At 52.7% G+C, this 18356-nt stretch overlaps 6 protein-coding genes across 6 annotated transcripts; 4 read left to right on the top strand and 2 right to left on the bottom strand.

The window, feature by feature from the left end:
* Nucleotides 1-2565: 2565 nt before the first annotated feature.
* Nucleotides 2566-8180, top strand: VTN49DRAFT_1129 (uncharacterized protein; the record flags this gene model as incomplete). The annotated part of the gene is made up of 5 exons (XM_069408710.1): nucleotides 2566-2725; nucleotides 2780-3103; nucleotides 3161-3339; nucleotides 3393-7565; nucleotides 7623-8180. 5 exons carry the CDS (start codon nucleotides 2566-2568, stop codon nucleotides 8178-8180), a joined length of 5394 nt encoding a protein of 1797 aa, XP_069270169.1.
* Nucleotides 8181-8871: 691 nt separating this feature from the next.
* VTN49DRAFT_1128 (uncharacterized protein) lies at nucleotides 8872-10355 on the top strand (the record flags this gene model as incomplete). Its single annotated transcript, XM_069408709.1, has 2 exons — nucleotides 8872-9694; nucleotides 9748-10355. 2 exons carry the CDS (start codon nucleotides 8872-8874, stop codon nucleotides 10353-10355), a joined length of 1431 nt encoding a protein of 476 aa, XP_069270168.1.
* A 684-nt stretch (nucleotides 10356-11039) lies between these two features.
* Nucleotides 11040-11826, top strand: VTN49DRAFT_1127 (uncharacterized protein; the record flags this gene model as incomplete). The annotated part of the gene is made up of 5 exons (XM_069408708.1): nucleotides 11040-11078; nucleotides 11142-11335; nucleotides 11599-11604; nucleotides 11656-11702; nucleotides 11765-11826. The coding sequence occupies 5 exons, from the start codon at nucleotides 11040-11042 to the stop codon at nucleotides 11824-11826; spliced, it is 348 nt and encodes a 115-aa protein (XP_069270167.1).
* Nucleotides 11827-12429: 603 nt separating this feature from the next.
* On the top strand, nucleotides 12430-12977 carry VTN49DRAFT_1126 (uncharacterized protein; the record flags this gene model as incomplete). Its single annotated transcript, XM_069408707.1, has 2 exons — nucleotides 12430-12790; nucleotides 12859-12977. 2 exons carry the CDS (start codon nucleotides 12430-12432, stop codon nucleotides 12975-12977), a joined length of 480 nt encoding a protein of 159 aa, XP_069270166.1.
* A 1219-nt stretch (nucleotides 12978-14196) lies between these two features.
* On the bottom strand, nucleotides 14197-14743 carry VTN49DRAFT_1125 (uncharacterized protein; the record flags this gene model as incomplete). The annotated part of the gene is made up of 2 exons (XM_069408706.1): nucleotides 14197-14329; nucleotides 14607-14743. The coding sequence occupies 2 exons, from the start codon at nucleotides 14741-14743 to the stop codon at nucleotides 14197-14199; spliced, it is 270 nt and encodes an 89-aa protein (XP_069270165.1).
* Nucleotides 14744-17113: 2370 nt separating this feature from the next.
* On the bottom strand, nucleotides 17114-17533 carry VTN49DRAFT_1124 (uncharacterized protein; the record flags this gene model as incomplete). Its single annotated transcript, XM_069408705.1, has 1 exon — nucleotides 17114-17533. One exon carries the CDS (start codon nucleotides 17531-17533, stop codon nucleotides 17114-17116), a length of 420 nt encoding a protein of 139 aa, XP_069270164.1.
* Between the last annotated feature and the right edge of the window lie 823 nt (nucleotides 17534-18356).

Raw genomic sequence — 18356 nt, 5'->3', positions numbered from 1 at the left:
CTCCGTAGACCGTAGCCACGTTTTGTTCTAGGCCTATAGAGTTCCATTTTCATACGAACTGCGGAGCCTGACGAACACTCGATGAACGACGCATGGATCAACTCATAACAATCAAATTAAGCTCCATCTTGCGATCTTATTCGCACAGGCTGAAAAAAATCTCGCAGGCTGCAGCACAATATATCGGCTTGTTTCCGAGAGGTGGTTACTTATGCTGATTGCTGATTGTCAATTGTTCAGGCTGGCTGGCGAACACCTGGAGCCCGGTGGCCTCGATCTCAGAACTCAGATGGGCTCCGCTTCTGAGTTTCTCTGGAGGCACAGCAAAGGTTAAGCCTGGTTAGGCAATGTAGCAGCTAGAAATTACCCTTTACAGTAATCGATCACTTGATTATGTCAGCGGCTCGATCATCGCGGTTATTCCACCAACCTCCCAGGGCTCCAGCTCGCTTTTTGAGCCAGGAAAATTAGCTCGACTCCCATTATCGGTGCCTTTTTAAGCTTCCTGTCAAACGGAAGACTGGGACTTTGAAAGTTTGAAGGTTTCTTGTCTTTCGTATCAATGGCAGCACTTTGAACGCTGAGACGCTTGTCCCTTGCTGATCGTCCACCGGGATCCAGCGTCTTTTCCTTGGCCACGAGGAATACGCAGTGATCAGTGCACGACTCGTTGCTTTTTTGCATGAGCTCAAACTCTCCCGGGATGTCGCGATGTCGGTGGCGGACAGCCAGACCACAGGAAAAAAGAAAGGAGCAGTTGGACTCCTGAATCTTCCCTCCCTGGCCGTGACTGGCGTGACAGGTCGACTGCATGCAGCTAGTCCGTTCCGGCATGGATCGGCGACCGTTGGAGGCGCAACCGTCCCGATGTCCTGGAGCCAGGCCTGTCATGTTTGACACCTGCCATTGGATCCGGCGTCCGCCATGGATTCGGAGGTTGCAGGAACTTGCAGCAACACGTGATTTGTGGGCTTGTCTGGGGTGGCACCAAGCAAGGGGGCCTGGACTGTTCGGATGTGTGTGCATTGTGAATTTGTGATATGTAACTCAGCTGTTGCTCTGACTTCGAGCAATGGGAAGAAGTGCGTGCTCTTGTTTCTCTCGATCAACCACCAGATGAACCTGCTCGATCTGTTGCCTCTTCTCGATGGATGATCCCAACCCTAAGCCCTAAACCCCTGCTGAGACGAGCACCGGGCAGCCACAGTGGCTGGTGGATTGCTCGTTCCACCCAGTCAGGAACAGGAAGTAGCCCCACTCCGAACCGTGGGCTGCATGCAGTCACTTGCATGGCTCCGGAAGGAAGGTCCAACCAGCATTCGTGCCTTCCCCAGGCCACCCCTTATTCTCGCCGAGCAGTCAACTCTGTCCAGGATGTCCTCGCAGAGGAGCAGTTAGACTTCGGGCCTGTGTGCCTGATCAGTAAACTCTAGACGACGATAAGGAGACCAACCGCTTATCTGACAGCCTCCTCTCGTCCGAGCCGCAATAAGATTGGGAGATTTCCTCTCCGACGGGCATCTCTGCGATTTCCCGCGTCGGACCATGGCAACAGGAACCCCTTTTCTCCTGGGAGGAAGGTGGCTTGGCGCCAACAGGTCCGGACTGCGGAGATGGATCCGGGCCCCACACAATTCCTGCACTAAGCCGGTTTGGGTTTAGTGGGCAGTTGATTTGAAAAGTCAATGAAAAAGAGAAAAAGGATAGAAAAAAGAACAGGTCCAATTTCAAAATCATGTGATTTTCCTTGCTGAGTCAGAATTCAGGGGAAACAGCAGCAGCAGAGGGTAATTTGCTCGGGACAAGCGCAGTGATGGATCCCCAGCCAAATCCCCTTCCCCCAGTGCTATCCCTAGTACCATCACCGTAGAAATGACCGTAGAAATCACCCCGTCAAGACCGAGTCCAACGGCAACAGACAGAAAAAGAACAAGCCGTTTGCATCCTTTTCCCCCTGAGCCGCGCATCGTGGGAAGTCTCTGTTTAGGTTTGCGCCGGTCCACCGTCCTGGCGTCGGTCCGTCAAGCAAAGAAAGCCCATTTGTCGCGGCAATGCTTTGGGGCCCGAGACCGGCTTTGATTTATTGACCTGGACGCTAACTGGCTCGGCCGGAGTCTTTTTGCCAGACGCTAAGATTCCCGCCATCCCGTCCTGCGCTCCCCCCCCCCAGACTGCCGTTGTGCTGGCCGGCCCTAGACGGTTGTCGGGAGTTGTGAATTTCTGCCATCTGTCTTCTTCCTCAACTCTGTTTCAGATTTCAGAGCTCTGCTCTCTTTTTCACCTCCAGAGCTGCAGCTCTCTGTTTGCTGCCAGTCTCAATTCACGTACGCTTCCCCTACCCCTGGCAACCAGCCCTCTGGGAATCAGTCACGCTGGGAAAAAGGGAGCATGTTGGCTGATTTTCTTCTCTCCATCTAGTTTGCCATCCACATCCACGCCGACCACATCACAGAAATCCGGCTTCTTCGTGACACGATTGATGCGCGCAACCATCCACCGCCGCAAATAACGGTCGCATCCACCTCTCGCCTTCCGCGGGGCTGTTCGTGAAGGTCACGGAGCGAGATGGCTATGTCTCCGCCAGGCTCGCCCCCTCCGGGCATTCCCACCCGGCCCATGAGTGCCGTCATTCGCTCGCCTCGCAGCAACAGTCGCATGAGCACAGGCAGCCGGCCCAGTGGCAGTCGTGCGTCCGATGAGGACAGCAAAACCGCGGTTAAAGTCGGTGAGTACACCCGGCGTTCCGGTGTCCCGGCCAGACGCTGATGTCGCATGCTAGCCGTTCGTGTGCGGCCGCCGCTGAAACCCGGCGATCCGGGCTATGAATTGATTCCCCAGCGCTTCCAGCGGTCTATGGTCCATGTCACATCCCCGACCAGTCTCGCCGTCGATGTGCCCCAGGGCCGCAAGGTCTTCGTCTTCGATCGAGTTTTTCCCGAGACCACCGACCAGCAGGGCATCTGGGAGTATCTCAGTGATAGCGTAAATTCCTTCTTGCAAGGATACAATGTTTCTATTCTGGCCTACGGACAATCGGGTGCCGGAAAATCCTATACTATGGGTACTTCCGGTCCCAACGAACAGAATGACCCCAAGGCCATGGGTACGTGTCAATTTGCATACTCGACTCGACCGCTTGCTCACACACTATGCGCGACAGGTATCATTCCCCGAGCGGCGCAGGTCTTGTTCGAGAAGTTAGAGGGCTCGACCCGGGCTCGCTCGCAGTCGACGGGACTGCGGACCCCGAGCCGATACTCGATCGCGTCGCCGCAGGGTCTCAATACGAGCAAGCCGCCGTCCGATCGGAATTGGCAGATGGTGGCCACCTATGTGGAGGTGCGACTTCTCTGACCATGATAGATCGGTTCCGTGCACTGATGCAGCCACAGATTTACAACGAGACGTTGCGCGATTTGTTGGTCCCCGATTCGACCCCTCCCCAAGAGCGCAGCACCGTCACCATCCGCGAAGACGCTAAGGGGCGCATTATCCTGACGGGCCTCCGCCAGGTCCAGATTAACTCCTTCGAAGACCTCATCGGCGCGCTGAATTTTGGCTCGTCGATCCGTCAGACTGATGCGACGGCCATCAATGCCAAGTCGTCTCGTTCGCACGCCGTGTTCAGTTTGAATCTTGTGCAGCGCAAGTCGCCTCGGTCCATGATGTCCACCAAGGAGAAGCGGATGTCGATGCCTGTCGAGTCCCTGTCCTCCGAGGCCGCCACCGTCACCGTGGACAGCAAACTGCACTTTGTCGATCTCGCGGGCAGCGAACGACTCAAGAACACCGGCGCCTCGGGCGAGCGGGCCAAGGAAGGTATCTCGATCAATGCGGGTTTGGCCAGCTTGGGCAAGGTCATCTCCCAACTCTCCTCCCGCCACCCGGGCGCGCACGTCTCGTACCGAGACTCCAAACTGACCCGTCTTCTCCAAGACTCGCTGGGTGGGAACGCCATCACCTACATGATCGCCTGCGTCACCCCCGCCGAGTTCCATCTGAGCGAGACGCTGAACACCGTGCAGTACGCGCAACGAGCGCGAGCCATCCAGAGCAAGCCGCGCATTCAGCAGGTGACCGATGAGAGCGACAAGCAAGCGGTCATCGATCGCCTCAAGGCCGAGATCGACTTTTTGCGCCAGCAGCTCCGCAACTCCGAGGCTGCAGAGCGGAAGAGCACGGCGTCGCAGGATCGCTCGGACCGACCGACGGAGCGTGAGCTGGAGCTCCAGCACCATTTGCTCGACATGCAGGAGAGCTACAGTGCGCTCAGCAAGCGACATGCGAAACTCATCGCCGAACTCAGCAAGGTTACCGATTCCAGCACCGACGATCCCTCGGAGCTGGCCGCAACCATGGAGAACAGCTCCATCGAGAGGCTGAAGCGCTCACACTCGTTTGCCGAGTCGGTCGAGCAGGTCGTCTTGGAATACGAGAAGACGATCCAGAGCCTCGAAGCTTCCCTGTCGGATACTCGGACGTCTCTGTCCAACACGGAGAGCATGCTGCTCGAGCGGGAGACCCGGTGCGCCTACGTCGAGAACCTGAATGCGCAGCTCCAGGCGCGTCTCCAGAAGTCTCTGGATCGCGAGGCCACCACGGAGAGCTATCTGCGCGATCTGGAATCGAAACTCGACGGACATGCCTCGGGCGAGGAGAAGAACGCAGCCATCATCCAGCAGCTGCGCAAGGAGCTCGCCCGGGCACGAGAGAACGAAGCGAACTGCGAGGAATACATTTCGACCCTGGAGGAGCGTCTCGCCGAGAATGACCAGGATATGGAGATGATGCAGCGGGAGATCGCCCGGCTCGAGCACCTCGTCGACCGCCAGCGGAGCCTCGGCAAGCTCGACAATCTCTTGTACGAGCTGGATCACATTAGGGAGACGGGGCCCGCCGCTGAGCAGCCTGAGTCTAGAGCCGCAGAGCCCACGACGGCTGAGTCCACCGCACGGAAATCGCGGAATCAGTCACTGGACACCTTGGCCGAGGCGGCAGAAACTGCAATTCCAGAGGGCGACGATTCGGAGCTCCGAGACACCGCGCCAGACGACGACGAGGTCGAGAGGGAAGATGTCGATGCTGACTCCGGCCTTAAGGTTCTCGAGGATGCCACCAGGGACCTGGATGCCGCGAACGAATTTGTTTCCACCCCCGCCCAGTCGCGCTTCGTTGCGGAGAAGCTCGAGAACGTCACTCAGGAGCTCCTGGATCTCCGCATGCAGCACGAGACGACACAGAATGAATTGGATCTCATGACCGCCAAGTACCAAGAAGCTCTGCGCGCAATGGCGGAGATGCAGGAAGCCCTTGAAGAGAGCCAGCAGCAGGCGCGATCCCTGGCTGTCAATGGACTGCAGCAGGAGTCGTCTTTTTTAGATACTTCCCCAGAAGAGGAAGCCAAGGATGGCAAACAGCATGCATCTTCGCGCTCGCTCTCTTCGGAGTTATCCTCGGTCGAGCGGTCGGGTACCTCGCAAGAAGTCTCTGAAGAAACCGATCTGTCGACGCACGGAGGAGCCACCGAGTCGCAACGCACGTCGAAGAATGCGGAGGAGGTCGAACAGCTCCGCCGTCTGCTCCAGGAGCATGAGGAGGGAATGAGCCTTGTGGCCCAGAAGTACGCGCAGCTCGAGGCGGAGCACGAAGAGACGCTCGCGCTCGTCGAGGACCTCAAGACACAGCTTCGGAACAAGTCGAGCCCGTCGCCCTCGACGCCGGTGACTCCGAGCCCCGTCATCCGCCGAGTGACGAGCCAGAGTTTGGGCTCCACCGTCGACCGGGCTCACCGTTCGCTGGCGGCGCTCCGGAACATTGCTGCGGAAGAGTTTGAGCATCGCCCAGACGCAATGCAGAATTTCGAGAACCACCTGAACACCGCGATGCATGAACTCTATCAGCGCATGGAGCGGATTCAGGCACTCGAAGCCGAGAATGCCAGCGTGAAGAAAGAAATGGAGACAAAGGCGACCATCATCTCGGGCTTGACGCGTGAGCGCTCAAGTCTCCAAGGTGCCAAGCCAGTGGACATGAGTCTGGTTTCTCAACTGCAGGAGCAGATTGTGCAGCATGAGAACCGGTTGCGGGAGATGCAGGAGACGCACGAGCGTCGGGAGGAAGAGCTGCGTGTTGAGATTGAAAAGCTGAACCAGGCTCTCGAGGAGCGCACCAGGGCTCTGGAGGAGCGCGACCAAGCCTTGGAGGAGCGGAGCCAAGCTTTGGAGAAGCTCAACCAGGCTCTGGAGGAGCACAACAAGACGGCGGATGCGTCGGCCGAGCAACCAAAGGAGCAAGACAACCGGCTCAATGCTCTCCAGGCGGAGCTTTCGGAGTGGGAAGGCAAGCACAAGTCTGCAGTCGAGGCGCTCGAGAACACCAAGGGCCAGTTGCAGGCGACGTCGTCGGAGCTGGAGGCAGCGCTGGCCTCGATCGAGAAGATGCAATCCGAGCACGCAAGCGCCCTGAATACCCTCAACGAGGAGCATGCAAACGCTCTGAATGCGCTTGCCGAGGAGAAGGCTGCCGCCCTCCGGGATCTCGAGGAGGAGAAGGGCAAGCAAGCGGCCGTCGTCGAGTCCCTGGAGAAGGAGATCGAAGAGCAAAAGTCGGTCATTGCTGGTCACCTGGAAACTATCGCCAATTTGGAGGCGTCGCTGGCATCCGCACAGCAGCAGCAGCAACAGGCGGCGGCCGAACAGTCCACCAAGGAGTCCAAGGACGGGGATGTGGCGGAGTACCAGTCGCGCATTGCCGAGCTTGAGGACCAGCTGGATACCCACAAAGCGCTCATTGAATCTCACAAGAACGAGTTGCAGGCACTCCAGGAGTCGCACAAGAACGAACTGGCCGAACTGGAGAACAAAGCCGCTGAGTTGGAGAGCAAGGCGGCGGAGTTCGAGAGTAAGGCTGCTGCTGCGACGGAAGCCGCCGAGACGGCCAAGGCCGCGAAGGAGTCCGCGGTTGCGGAGCTCTGGGCGAAGCATAATGAGGCGATGTCTGCCCTGCGCGCTGAGATGGGCGGATCCAAGGACGAGGTCGGCAAGCTGCTCGAGTCCATCTCCAAGGTCATTGGCTCTCAAGTCACGCCGGTGACGCTGACCGACCAGCTTGAGGATCTCATCTCGGAGAAGCAGCATCTGGCAGACAAGTACGCGGAGCTGGTTGACGCGAACGAGGAGCTCCTGAAGCAGCTCGAGGCCGCCAAGTCCGCGACCAACAAGGACGACGAGCGGGTGCGGGAGCTGTCTGAGAAGGCCGCTCGGCACGAGTCGAGAGCGACCGAACTTGCCGCGCAGGTTGCCAATCTGGAGGATGTGGTGCGCGAGAAGGAGGAGGTTATCAAGAAGAAGGAGACGGCGCTGCAAGAGGTCGAGGCTGAGAAGCAGAAGAGCGTTCGGCTTGTGGAAGAGCTGGAGGAGCAGATTACCAATACGTTTGACCAACACCACAACCGTCTGTCTGTCATCCAGGAAGAGCGTGCCCGAGCCTTGGAGGAGGCGCGGAACAAGATCACATCGCTGGAGCGGGAGCTGGAATCCTACCGGTCTCGCTGCGAGCAGCTCGAGGTAAGATCCTGCCATTCTAACGCCGGTGAGGTGACCGGAAAACTAATTGTCGCGCAGCTTCAGCTCAAGAATGCTGGCAACCAGGAGGTGGGTGTCGAGCGCACGAGCTCTATGAGCTCCAACCTGCGCAAGAGCACGTCGACCACCTCCCTGCCGTCGCCGCCACCGGCCATTCCCCTGCCTCCTCTGCCCACAATCGCGTCGACCACGAACGGCAACGCGGGCAGCATCTCACCACCCAGCTCGCGCCATACCAGCAAGGAGCTGGTCAACGCGCAGCTTGTCGAGGACCAAGAGGCTCGGATTCGCACCATCGAGAAGCACCTCTACGCCGAGAAGCAGCTCACGGCGACGCTCGAAGAGGCGCTCGGCGATCTGGAGGCGCAGAGCAACAAGCTCAAGGCGGATATGGAGTCATGGAAGAAGAAGGCCTGGCAGTACGAGGACGAACTCAATCAGCTGCGCAAGGAGCGCAACTCGACTCGACTCTCGCTGCAGGCCGTCGAGGAGGAACGGAATGCCCGACGGGAGGCGGAAGCTGCCCGGGCGCAGCTCGAGGAGCGCATGAACGCCATCAACAAGAAGAAGAAGAAGAGCACGCTGAACTGCTTCTGAGCTGGCACGGCCTCTTCTGTTTGTTATCTCATATGTCTAAAATTAATCACCCTCGCTTTTACTGTTCTGATGACACAATCCTGCCCTTGTGCAAAAGGTGGTTTTGTCATGGGCTGGCTTGATGATGTTTTGTACGATGGGTTCTTCGGCCAAACAGGTTCACCTTGCCAGGTATCCTGATGTACATGCCCGGGACTGTATTCTGATTTCTCTTTTGATGTTTTTCTACTTTCTTTATTTGTTCTCTTCATGTATCTGCTTAATTCTTCTCATACCCCTTGTTTTTTTTTTTTTTTTTTTGTTTCTTTGGTTCGTCGGTTTTACTGGAAACCCGCCCACGTTTGATATCCTCTTCTCTTCTGAGTGGTACTTTGCAAATGACGATCGTGGACGATATTCGCCATGGCCTTTACATGTATTCTTTGTGTATGTTGACTTGAATGTTACTATATCCTATTCTTCCTATTATGTTATCTGTCCAGCCTTCAATTAAAGCTTGGTCATGGTACTTTGTAGATGAGCGCGATAAGGATCGCGATAAGATAGGTAAGCTTATCGATAACTCCCCACCAGCCTATCACATGACAAAATGCCACGAGAGCTCCCCTAGAAAGTTGAGCTCGAGATGAACAGCTCCTACCCTGGCAAAAGGCCCCATTGAGGGAACTCGCCCACCGTCGGCCGCAAAACAATGACAACAAGATCCAATGTGATCATCATCCATCCGGACCTCGGCATCGGCGGTGCCGAGCGCCTCATCATCGACGTCGCCGTCGCGCTGCAGAACCGCGGCCACCGCGTCACCGTCTACACGTCGCACCGGGATGAGACGCACTGCTTCGAAGAAGCCCGCGATGGCACGCTGGACGTCCGCGTGCGGGGGAATACGATCTTTCCGCCGAGGCTGTTGGGGAGGTTGCATCTGTTGATGGCGATCTTGCGGCAGCTGCATTTGACGGTCTCTCTGCTATCTGAGATGATGCGGGAGGAGACGAGCGAAAAGGAGCAGTTTGATAGTGATTTTTATATTGTTGATCAACTTCCGGCTTGTTTGCCGATTTTGAAGACTATAGGCGGGTGGTTTGGGAGGAGAAGACCTCAGCGGATACTGTTTTATTGCCATTTTCCCGACCAGCTACTTGCGAGGCGCGATGAGGTGAATCCCATAGTTCGTTTGTTGAAGAATCTTTACCGGTACCCGTTTGATTGGTTTGAAGGGTGGGCGATGAGTGCCGCGGATGGGGTCGTGGCAAATTCGAACTTTACGAGGGAGGTTGTTGGGGAGGTTTTTGGAAGGGGGAGGTTGGGGGATATTCGGATAGTATATCCGTGTGTGCACATAGAGTCGGGGAAAGAGGAGGAAGATACGGGTCATGGTGAGGAATTGTGGGGTGGAAAGAAAGTCCTGCTGAGTATCAACCGATTTGAGCGGAAGAAAGGTGTTGAGTTGGCCATTCGTGCGTATCATGGGCTAGGTGAAGAAGGGCGGCGAGGGACACGGTTGGTGATTGCCGGTGAGTGCCCTGCCTGTTTCCGGTTGGATGGTAACTAACTACGAGATTTGTAGGGGGTTATGACACCCGCGTTCCAGAAAACGTGCAGTATCACAAAGAACTCAACCGCCTCGCGCAGGATCTCGGCCTACAAACCGCCACAGCCAAGACCGTGGTCTCTGCGCAATCCATCCCGGACTTAATCGACGTACTCTTCCTGCTCTCCGTGCCAACGGCGTTCAAGGAAACGCTGCTGCGTACCGCACGGCTGCTGCTTTACACACCTGTCCGTGAACACTTTGGCATTGTACCCGTCGAGGCCATGCAGGCCGGGTTGCCCGTCTTGGCGTCCAACACTGGCGGCCCGCTGGAGACTATTGTCGAGGGTGAGACGGGCTGGTTGCGGGACGTTGACGACGTACAGGCCTGGACAGAGGTCATGCGGAAGGTTCTGTGGGAGATGTCAGAAGAAGACCGCGCCCGCATCGCGGCGAATGGGCGCAGGAGAGCTAGAGGAAAGTTCTCTCTTGATGCGTTGGGTGAGAACCTCGAGAAGGAGTTGGCAAGGTTGCGTCAAGCAGAGAGGAAGCCGTTTATAGGGGCGCAGCATGTGTTGGGTGCCGGGATGGTGGCTGGGACGGTTATGGCGGTGGTGGTTGCGGTTCTTTTGGTATGGCTGTAATCTATTCGTACGTACTCAGGTACTCAGGTTTGTACATGATAGGAAGATTGCCGGATAAACATTCAGGTTATAATTCTTCAGTTCACGTAACAGCGGCTACCAAGGGTACTTTCGTTAGTTATTGTATTATGTCAGCTAGACCTTAAAACGAACTGCGGCTCCTCTAGTAGAATACTGCGTAAATGACTTGCATCAGGGAATACTCACGTGGTACAGATCCAGGATGCACTGCACTAGCGCGAGGTCATGAGAGCCTGGTGTTGCGTAAACCGTAGGTGGCTAAGCGCACCGTGCCTACTGCCAAGGGGCCACGAGAAGCCAAGACGCCTTAGGCTTCTGCAGATATAGTCTATCCTAACCGCGGTTCTAACAACTTGAATCGTAATGCCATGCCACTATCTGCACGCTACCTTAGCGATAACATAAGTAGAAAACTGGGGACGCGCGTAGGTGCGCATATGTGCGTATATACCGGAAACGAACGAATCGGATGGCCTCTTGTTGTTGGCACGAGAGGCGCAACGCATTCGGCCTCGCTGCGACCGGAGGATTGGTGGCGATGAACTCCATACCCTAATCAACTGGGATTGACACTAGACAGTGAGAAATTCCTGGAAATTGGAACATTAAATGGATCTGCCGGAAGCCTTTTTTCTGGCAGAGTCATAGAGGCATAGAGGAAACATGCGGGATAGGCATTGGCTGCTGAATTACCTCTCCGAAGTGAGTGGACAGCTACTCGTTGAAATTTGGTCCATTCGATCCATCTACTAATTGCGGTTTGAGCCAACGTCGTTTGTCTCTGTTAAAGAAATGGCCTTGAAATCAGGAACCGCCTCCTCGATTTGGAGTGCACGAATTGATATTCGACAGTTGAAGCAGTTTAGCAGGACCAAACATAAACGCTTCTCATCGCAGAAACTTGGAGATGCATCTGGCCCTGAAGAAAAGATTGGACAGAACTGGACGAGGAAAGAATTGTAGGAAACTGGGGCGTAACAAGCGGAATAGAGGAGTGACCCCTGCCAGAACTGGGCTGAGCCATCCGGCCAGACAACATCCTACGTAATCACAGCCCCAGGCGGAAAACCCTAGTTCTAACTACCGAAAGTCAAGCCAGCATCATGTTTTGGGTATTATGCCATGCCAGCATCTTTGGCAGAAAGCAATAGGTCAAATTGCGACAGGTTCGAGACGAGCTTTGAAAAATGTTAGGTCTTCATGCGTTTATAGTTCTGACTAGCCGACAGTATGTACCAACATGAACTGAATCCTATGCGCTAGGAATGACCCTTGCCAGGCTAGCTTTCGTCAAAGATCAAGTGGCTTGTGATTTTGATACTTCTCGTATTGAGATGGAAATGGCCTATAGTATATTATGGTTGAATAGCTGATCTGCGGTGGAGCAGGAATTGGAGCGACTCAAGCCTCGCGCCGATCATTTGTCCACGTTATATCCGGCTCTTATTGATTCCATTTACCCTCTTTGTTTGATATAGAGCCGCACGTCCGGGTTGTTTCAACGAGGAGGTCGGTAGTAGCGCAACAATTCTCCCGCTTGCCGATGCTATTGTTCACTTACGGATACTTCGCCCTGTGGCCTCGGATTTGGATGACTGATAAAAACAATCGTCGAAACGTCCCTCCTCCCTCAAAAGGAAAAGCAATGTCGATCATTTCTCATGAGAACAACTCAACGGCCGATGCCTCAACCAATCAGTGAAATCTGGTAGGCCAAGTTTGTTAGGCCAACATTAGGGTACCTATAATAAACCCCCACAAGAAACATCCAATAGTTCTGCCTTATAGGGCTAACCTATGGTCAGATTACTGCTGAATATTGTTCTCCAGCTTTGCTGAATAGTTTAGCTCGAATACGAACTTCGGCTGCGTAACGGCGTTGAGCATGGAGTCGTTGAGCATAAAAAGGCAACTCTGCCATTGCTTGGGGCAGTTCTCTTCCCCTGTTCTTCTTGCCTCGCGCGTGTTTCTCAAGTGAAATTCTTTTTGGTTGCTTAGTTCTCGATCAATTCTCAATTGCTTGAGACTTTTTTTTTTCCCCAAGCCTCCCCGGATGCGTTCCCTCGTGGTGACCACCGCTGCGCTCAGCCTTCTGGCCTCGTCCGCACTGAGCGAAAGCAACCAAAATTCTTTCGCACAATGGATTGAGGATTCTTACTCGCCGTGCCAGAGCCAATGTGTCAAGAATGCAATCGAAAACAAACTCGGCGATGACTGCGGAAACAATGCACTCTCGAGCAGCGATGCAGAGACCATCGATTGCATTTGCAAGAAGTTCGATGACGAGTCCTTCGCCACCAAAGTTAGAAATGACTTGGGGAATTGCGAGGCTGGTGGATGCGACAAGCCCAGCAACGACCAAAAAGGTCCTGGGCTCGTTGCTGTCACTTCACGTTGCATAGATATCTCTGGAAGTACGTAAACTTGACCTGACCTAGGTGATACAATGCGAGGATGAACTTGAAATCTAACTGGTCTTCAGAACACCGTGGTCGAAAAACCTCAAGTGGGGGTGGTGATCGTGATGCCGCACCTCTCACGAACGCCAACCTGGTTTCTGTAGCAGGTGCTGCCCTGATCGTTGGTGTCTACCTGCTATGATTTGACGCTGAGTCGGATTCAACCTGTGCTGGATCAACCGGAGTATCTCTTTGCTACGATTACGACTGTGAAGGAATTATTTTTGGTACTGTTGGGGGCCGGTGGTGGAATGCCTATAGTATTTGATTTAGAGGCGATTCTTTTTGTGCTGGTGATGGAGCGTGTGTTCTGTCGTCTTATGTATTTAGAAAGTATCATCCTATGAAGGTATTGTCTTTTGAGGTACCCACGAGGCTAGGAGGTTATTATTTACTACTGAATGTATGAGAGTGAACTTTGAGAATCCTCTTATATATGTATCGGGCGACCCCTAGATGGATCCCTGCCCTTCCAGTGGTTCTACTCCGTGCATCATGCCGATCCTTCGGATGCAGATATTCTGCCAGTCCTGGCACGCGTTTTCGCAAAATGTCACCACATTCCTACACCACCACGAAACGAATATTGTACATTCCTATTCGAAAGCAGCCATTTCATATTTGAAAACTGGTTCGTATTGTCCTCGACAGTTGCGCAGTGGCATACTTGAATTCAAGGAAGTCGAAGTGCTGAATCTCAAGACTGGAGAGAGGAAACGTTGGACCGACAAAGAATCTACATTGGTAGTGGTGTTTGGAGCTTCTTTCTGTTCGAACGCTGTCTTATCTTGATATGAAAGGTTCGTACTCCGGAAGCCTCTCTTGATTACAGACGCCTGAACGCCATTGGATTTAAGGTCTCTCGTTTGTTGCGCATCGACGATCATGAGGTCTTTTGTCTGCTTAGCCGTCACGGATGCAGATTTGGTACTTCAATCCAAAGCTCAATCTAGCCCTTACAATTGGAAGCCCATTCTTGCAATGGAAGAGAATGATTGAATTCATGAGATATGGTTCCATTTCATCCGGTGATTATACATGCGATCATGGCTTTTCAGATAGGAACCTGGAAGTTCTATTTACAGACGCCAAGTGTGATTATCCAAAAAAGGCCGAGGACGAAACGTCGATTTTTATGTGGATGTTTCGTGCCGGCCATATTGGAGTAAATTCGGGAAAAATCTGAACATGAGCCGGCACGCCACTTGTGGCTCCTTGGGCAACAAGCTTTCTCCACAACCCATGAGAGGAGACAATCTTCTAGTCGGTGCCAAATGATTCCTCCAGAATCGTGATTGGAGCATGAGCAAAAAGGGCTCACAGTTTGATCAAGCTCGGACTGAGTCTGGCTCCGGGTTCGATCACAGCAGATAAGCACCAACGAGCAGGGCGACACCAGCCGCGGAGACTAGGTTGACTTTGACGAGAGTGGCGGCATCATCGCCATCTTCGCTATCGGCTTCGAGCATTGAATGCCAGTTAAATTTCAAAAGTCTACCGTCGCGTCATGTCAGCCTAGCTGCAGAGCAAGTTTTCATTCCTTTATGGGCTTTCCGACACAATGGGTCAAGGCTTAAATTATCTGTCTCAATACTCGGATATCCTTCCGCGAGGTCAGCCAAGCGGCAACTGCGCTGGCATTGGTACATGGCCGACGGAAGTAGAGTCTGGGCGTTGTTATTCGTCTTCTGGCAAACACAAAGCAATGGTGCTTGCGTTGCGGCTCGGGATCGCATCATTACCGCAGTCATCACCGATAGCGATTTCGTACATAATCTGAAGGCATCCAGGGAGACATTGCTGGAACGAATCCTCGAACCAATCAGCGAAAGAAATCACGGTGCTCTGAATCTGGTTGGAAGAAGCCGGAAGGCTGAGAGCAAGAGTGATGATCAGAAAGGGATGCATTGGAGAATGGGAGAGGAGGACAGAGTGTCTCGGGCGGTCGAGGATTGATCACAGACAAACGGTCAGAAGCAATGCTACCTGAGACTCGGCTCAGAGGTTGAAGAGCCGCGGAAGAGAAGCTGCATGGAGCAATGGCAGATATGCGCTTTTTACTTGGACGCCATTCTCAGCGCCATTCTACATGCACCTGAAGTTCCTATCTAATGCGCCGCGCAGCAAGTCGGAGAATACTAAGATTCCGCAGCCAGCAAACCATGCAATACAGGTAGCGACTCGATGCTTAATTTTGAGAGAAATTTATGGGCTCTGTTCATATGTGCTTTTAAGTTGGCATAACATAGTTTGCACTAGCTGGCCGAGCTTGACATCCTCATGTTCTTCTCGAGACGAGCTGATGTACGATGGATTTCCTCTCCGTCCTCTCCGTCACGGAAGTCCCTATTTACACCGTGCTCAACTACATATAAAGCATAGGACAGAAGACCAAACCAAAACACCCTATACTCTCTAGACCTAACCATAATACCCTAAAATTGACCATACAGAGTGTGTTTATAGGAAATTTTGGGGGTGAGAAATAACTAGTTACCTAAGAGCTTGGATGAAGATGAACAAACGCCAAGAGATGCTGGTTAGAGCACAAATCTGAATGGCTGATAGACTTCGAGCACGGACTTCCCCTCCGTCCCTACGCGGCCGACGGCACGCCTGAAAGTTTTAGATCGGGCTTAGCGTCCTGGGGATTTTAGCGCAGAATTTTAGCGTCGTCTTGCCTTCAGTGCTCGGGCTTGTCCGGCGTCTTCGCTTTCCATCTATAAACCGATACCTATGGGGTGTAGCGCCTACGGAAACCTCAGAGACCTTCCGCGCCAAGTTTGGTTACCCGTCTGCGAAGTTTGACTAAGCAACCCTACCTATTTACTGAAGTATTTTTGCGTCGCTGTCTCTCTGCTGACCACTCAGACTTCGTCCAGTCTCTGACGCTTAACTATTTAACTACGAGTAGAGTTGAGTGTCTACCTATTTACTCCGTACTTACCACTGCTAAAGTCATGGAGAACACGGACTGGAAAAAGTAAATAACCTCAGCCCTTCTCTAAGGCAATCTTTCACCCGCATCTGACTTAAGCCCTCTTAATCTCGGTTTCCTAAAGTCTATTGGCCATCTTCATCGATCTATCTTCTATCTAGGTTATATACGGAGTACATCAGCCAAATAATTTTCCTCGCCTCTTCACATCCATGTCTCTCGATCAAGAAGCCTGTGACAGCAAAGCTGATCAATCATACGGTCCTTCAGATGTCCAAAAATCAATATGCAAGTCCTATCACAGCCGCATGGCCTACTTGCTTTCATCGTTATCGTCTGTTCCCAATGGCTTCACTCAAGTTCAACTAGAATACGAACGATGCAGATGTCATAACTCTTCCTGTCCTTCCGCAACTGCGGCGATATATTGTCTCCTGTGGTATCCAAACCTTATGCTAATCAGAGTCCAATTGCAGCTCTGAAAAGAATGTCATTCCCCAATACTGTTCCAATGAACTGTTCCGTGTTCTATCTGGAATGCTGTGGGATGGTCCCAAGTTAGGAGCCTTATAAAGTATGTATCCCCACGCAATAAGTGTGTGAAGGACACGCGTACTGAATTCATTTCATATAACGAAATATCAGAATATTTGCAAAGAAAAGATGTGGTAAAACTGAGCTTTGTTGCACTGTCAATGTGTTCGCATTGATGCTTCTCGTCTGTCTCCCTTCTTCGCAAGACATACTACAGCGTTTTATACACAAGAGTCGGATGAGTGCGGAGCTGAAAGTACAACTTTGCGGTTAAGGCACAGTCATCAGCTTTCATCATTTGTAGTACTCTAGGGAGGACTCAGGGATAAAGGGTAGCACTACGCAGTATGTGTAGTCTGAGCACCATATGTATTACTGTGTTTTTACGTTCGTGCCCAATTTGGATAGACTCGTGCATCTAGGTAGCTGGTGTGTCAGTGTAAGGCGTAAGTTGGAGTGGCAATACTAGCATTAGTTACAAAGTGAAAACTATTTTTGGCCGCAATGTAGCTATAGCATGCCGTAAGTAGGACTTTTAGGTCAATAAAAATTGTGCTCGATGCGCTAGGCGGCCATTGGTAAGTTTTTAGTTGTACCGAATATGAGCATAGTATCTACCTTTACTCTCATCCGCAGAATATGCTTCATCTTACCCCGGAGGTCCTGACAGATACGCTATACTTCTTCCTGTCTTTAAATTATGGAATATACATCTATTTTTCCAAGTTTCGACTGTGCTTAGAATATCGCAGCACTTCAAACTCCAGGGACAATCACCCGCTGCAGGATGGGAAGCCGGTTCCATATCATGAAACGACAGCATCCGCCTCAATCTCAACCCTCATATTGGTATCCACGAATCTCGCGCCGACAATCATCGTAGCGGCAGGTTCTATCTCTCCAAACACCTCTTTTAGCGCCCTTCCAACGTCCGCGCAGTCTTCATCCCTCGTCACGAACATTCGCACACGGACCACATCCGATTTCCTCCCTCCCAGCCTCTCAATCGCTTTTACGATCTCCGAAAAGATTTGGAGCGTTTGGTCATACGCCGATGTCGGATGAAGCACGATTCCAGAGGCAGGGTCGATGGAGGTCGTCCCGGAGACAAAAATAAATGGCCCCTTTTTCACAGCTCTGGCATAGCCGAATTTGGACTCGTAGGGATTTGAAGTTTTGTATGTCTGACGTGTGAACGCTGCGGATTCATTTCGAATGTCGCTCATTTTCGTTCCTGAATTCCGGGGACGGAGAAATCTCCGAGTAGCAAACGCCGCAAGTCGGCCAATTATTATGGGACAGGGTCGATGTGGTGAATTACTGCTTGATTAGTACTGCGTACAGATGTGGGAGCGTATGGATATTCGGTCTCGAGGATACCTACAGAGTGCAGTCATGACTCAACCCTAAGTTTGACTCGCGAACTGGGCTTGGCGTGCGCGCTAGCGGACAAATTCTCGTGGGGCGAGGGAACAGAAAGGTCGAGTTTCGGCTGGCCTTGAAAAACTACGAGTAGATTCCCCGTCTCCAATGAGAAGGCTCCAGGAGGTTCTACCTGGGACATTCAGCACATTTCGAGTTTGCGCATATACCATGAATGAATATCGATGTACTTGATTTGCTTTGAGTCGAGTGAAGTATACGAAGAGTGTCGAAATGATGGCAGACTCACCAAAGTTCTATAACAAGGACAGTTCAAAAAGCTCAGGAGAAAACTTGGTGTTTCCAGGAGAGTTTGATGGAAGACGTCTTCACACGCTGGTTCAGCGGAAATTGAAGACCCGGCCGGGTGGATTTGCACCTGGGAGATGGCAGCACTGAAAGCCCGGAGGCTCAAACTACTGAGCTGAAACGGGTCTCGGAGGTTGTGAATTCAATTCCAGGCTGCATTTACCAATGCAGGTATTGAATCATGATGTGGTACCTATCACAACAGCAATTTGGACGCCTTTGTGAACGATATTTTTTTCCTTTCCTACAGGCAAGATTCTCACAGAGCTCATTGTGTGTAAACACATCAAGGCTGTCAACAAAGCGCTGTGCTACTCG

This window comes from Thermomyces lanuginosus, assembly GCF_041956635.1.
Source record: "Thermomyces lanuginosus strain ATCC 200065 unplaced genomic scaffold VTN49scaffold_22, whole genome shotgun sequence".
Classification (NCBI taxonomy): Eukaryota; Fungi; Ascomycota; class Eurotiomycetes; order Eurotiales; family Trichocomaceae; genus Thermomyces; species Thermomyces lanuginosus.
The sequence above is the reverse complement of the archived record's forward strand: the minus strand, read 5'-3'. Positions and strand labels throughout refer to the sequence as shown.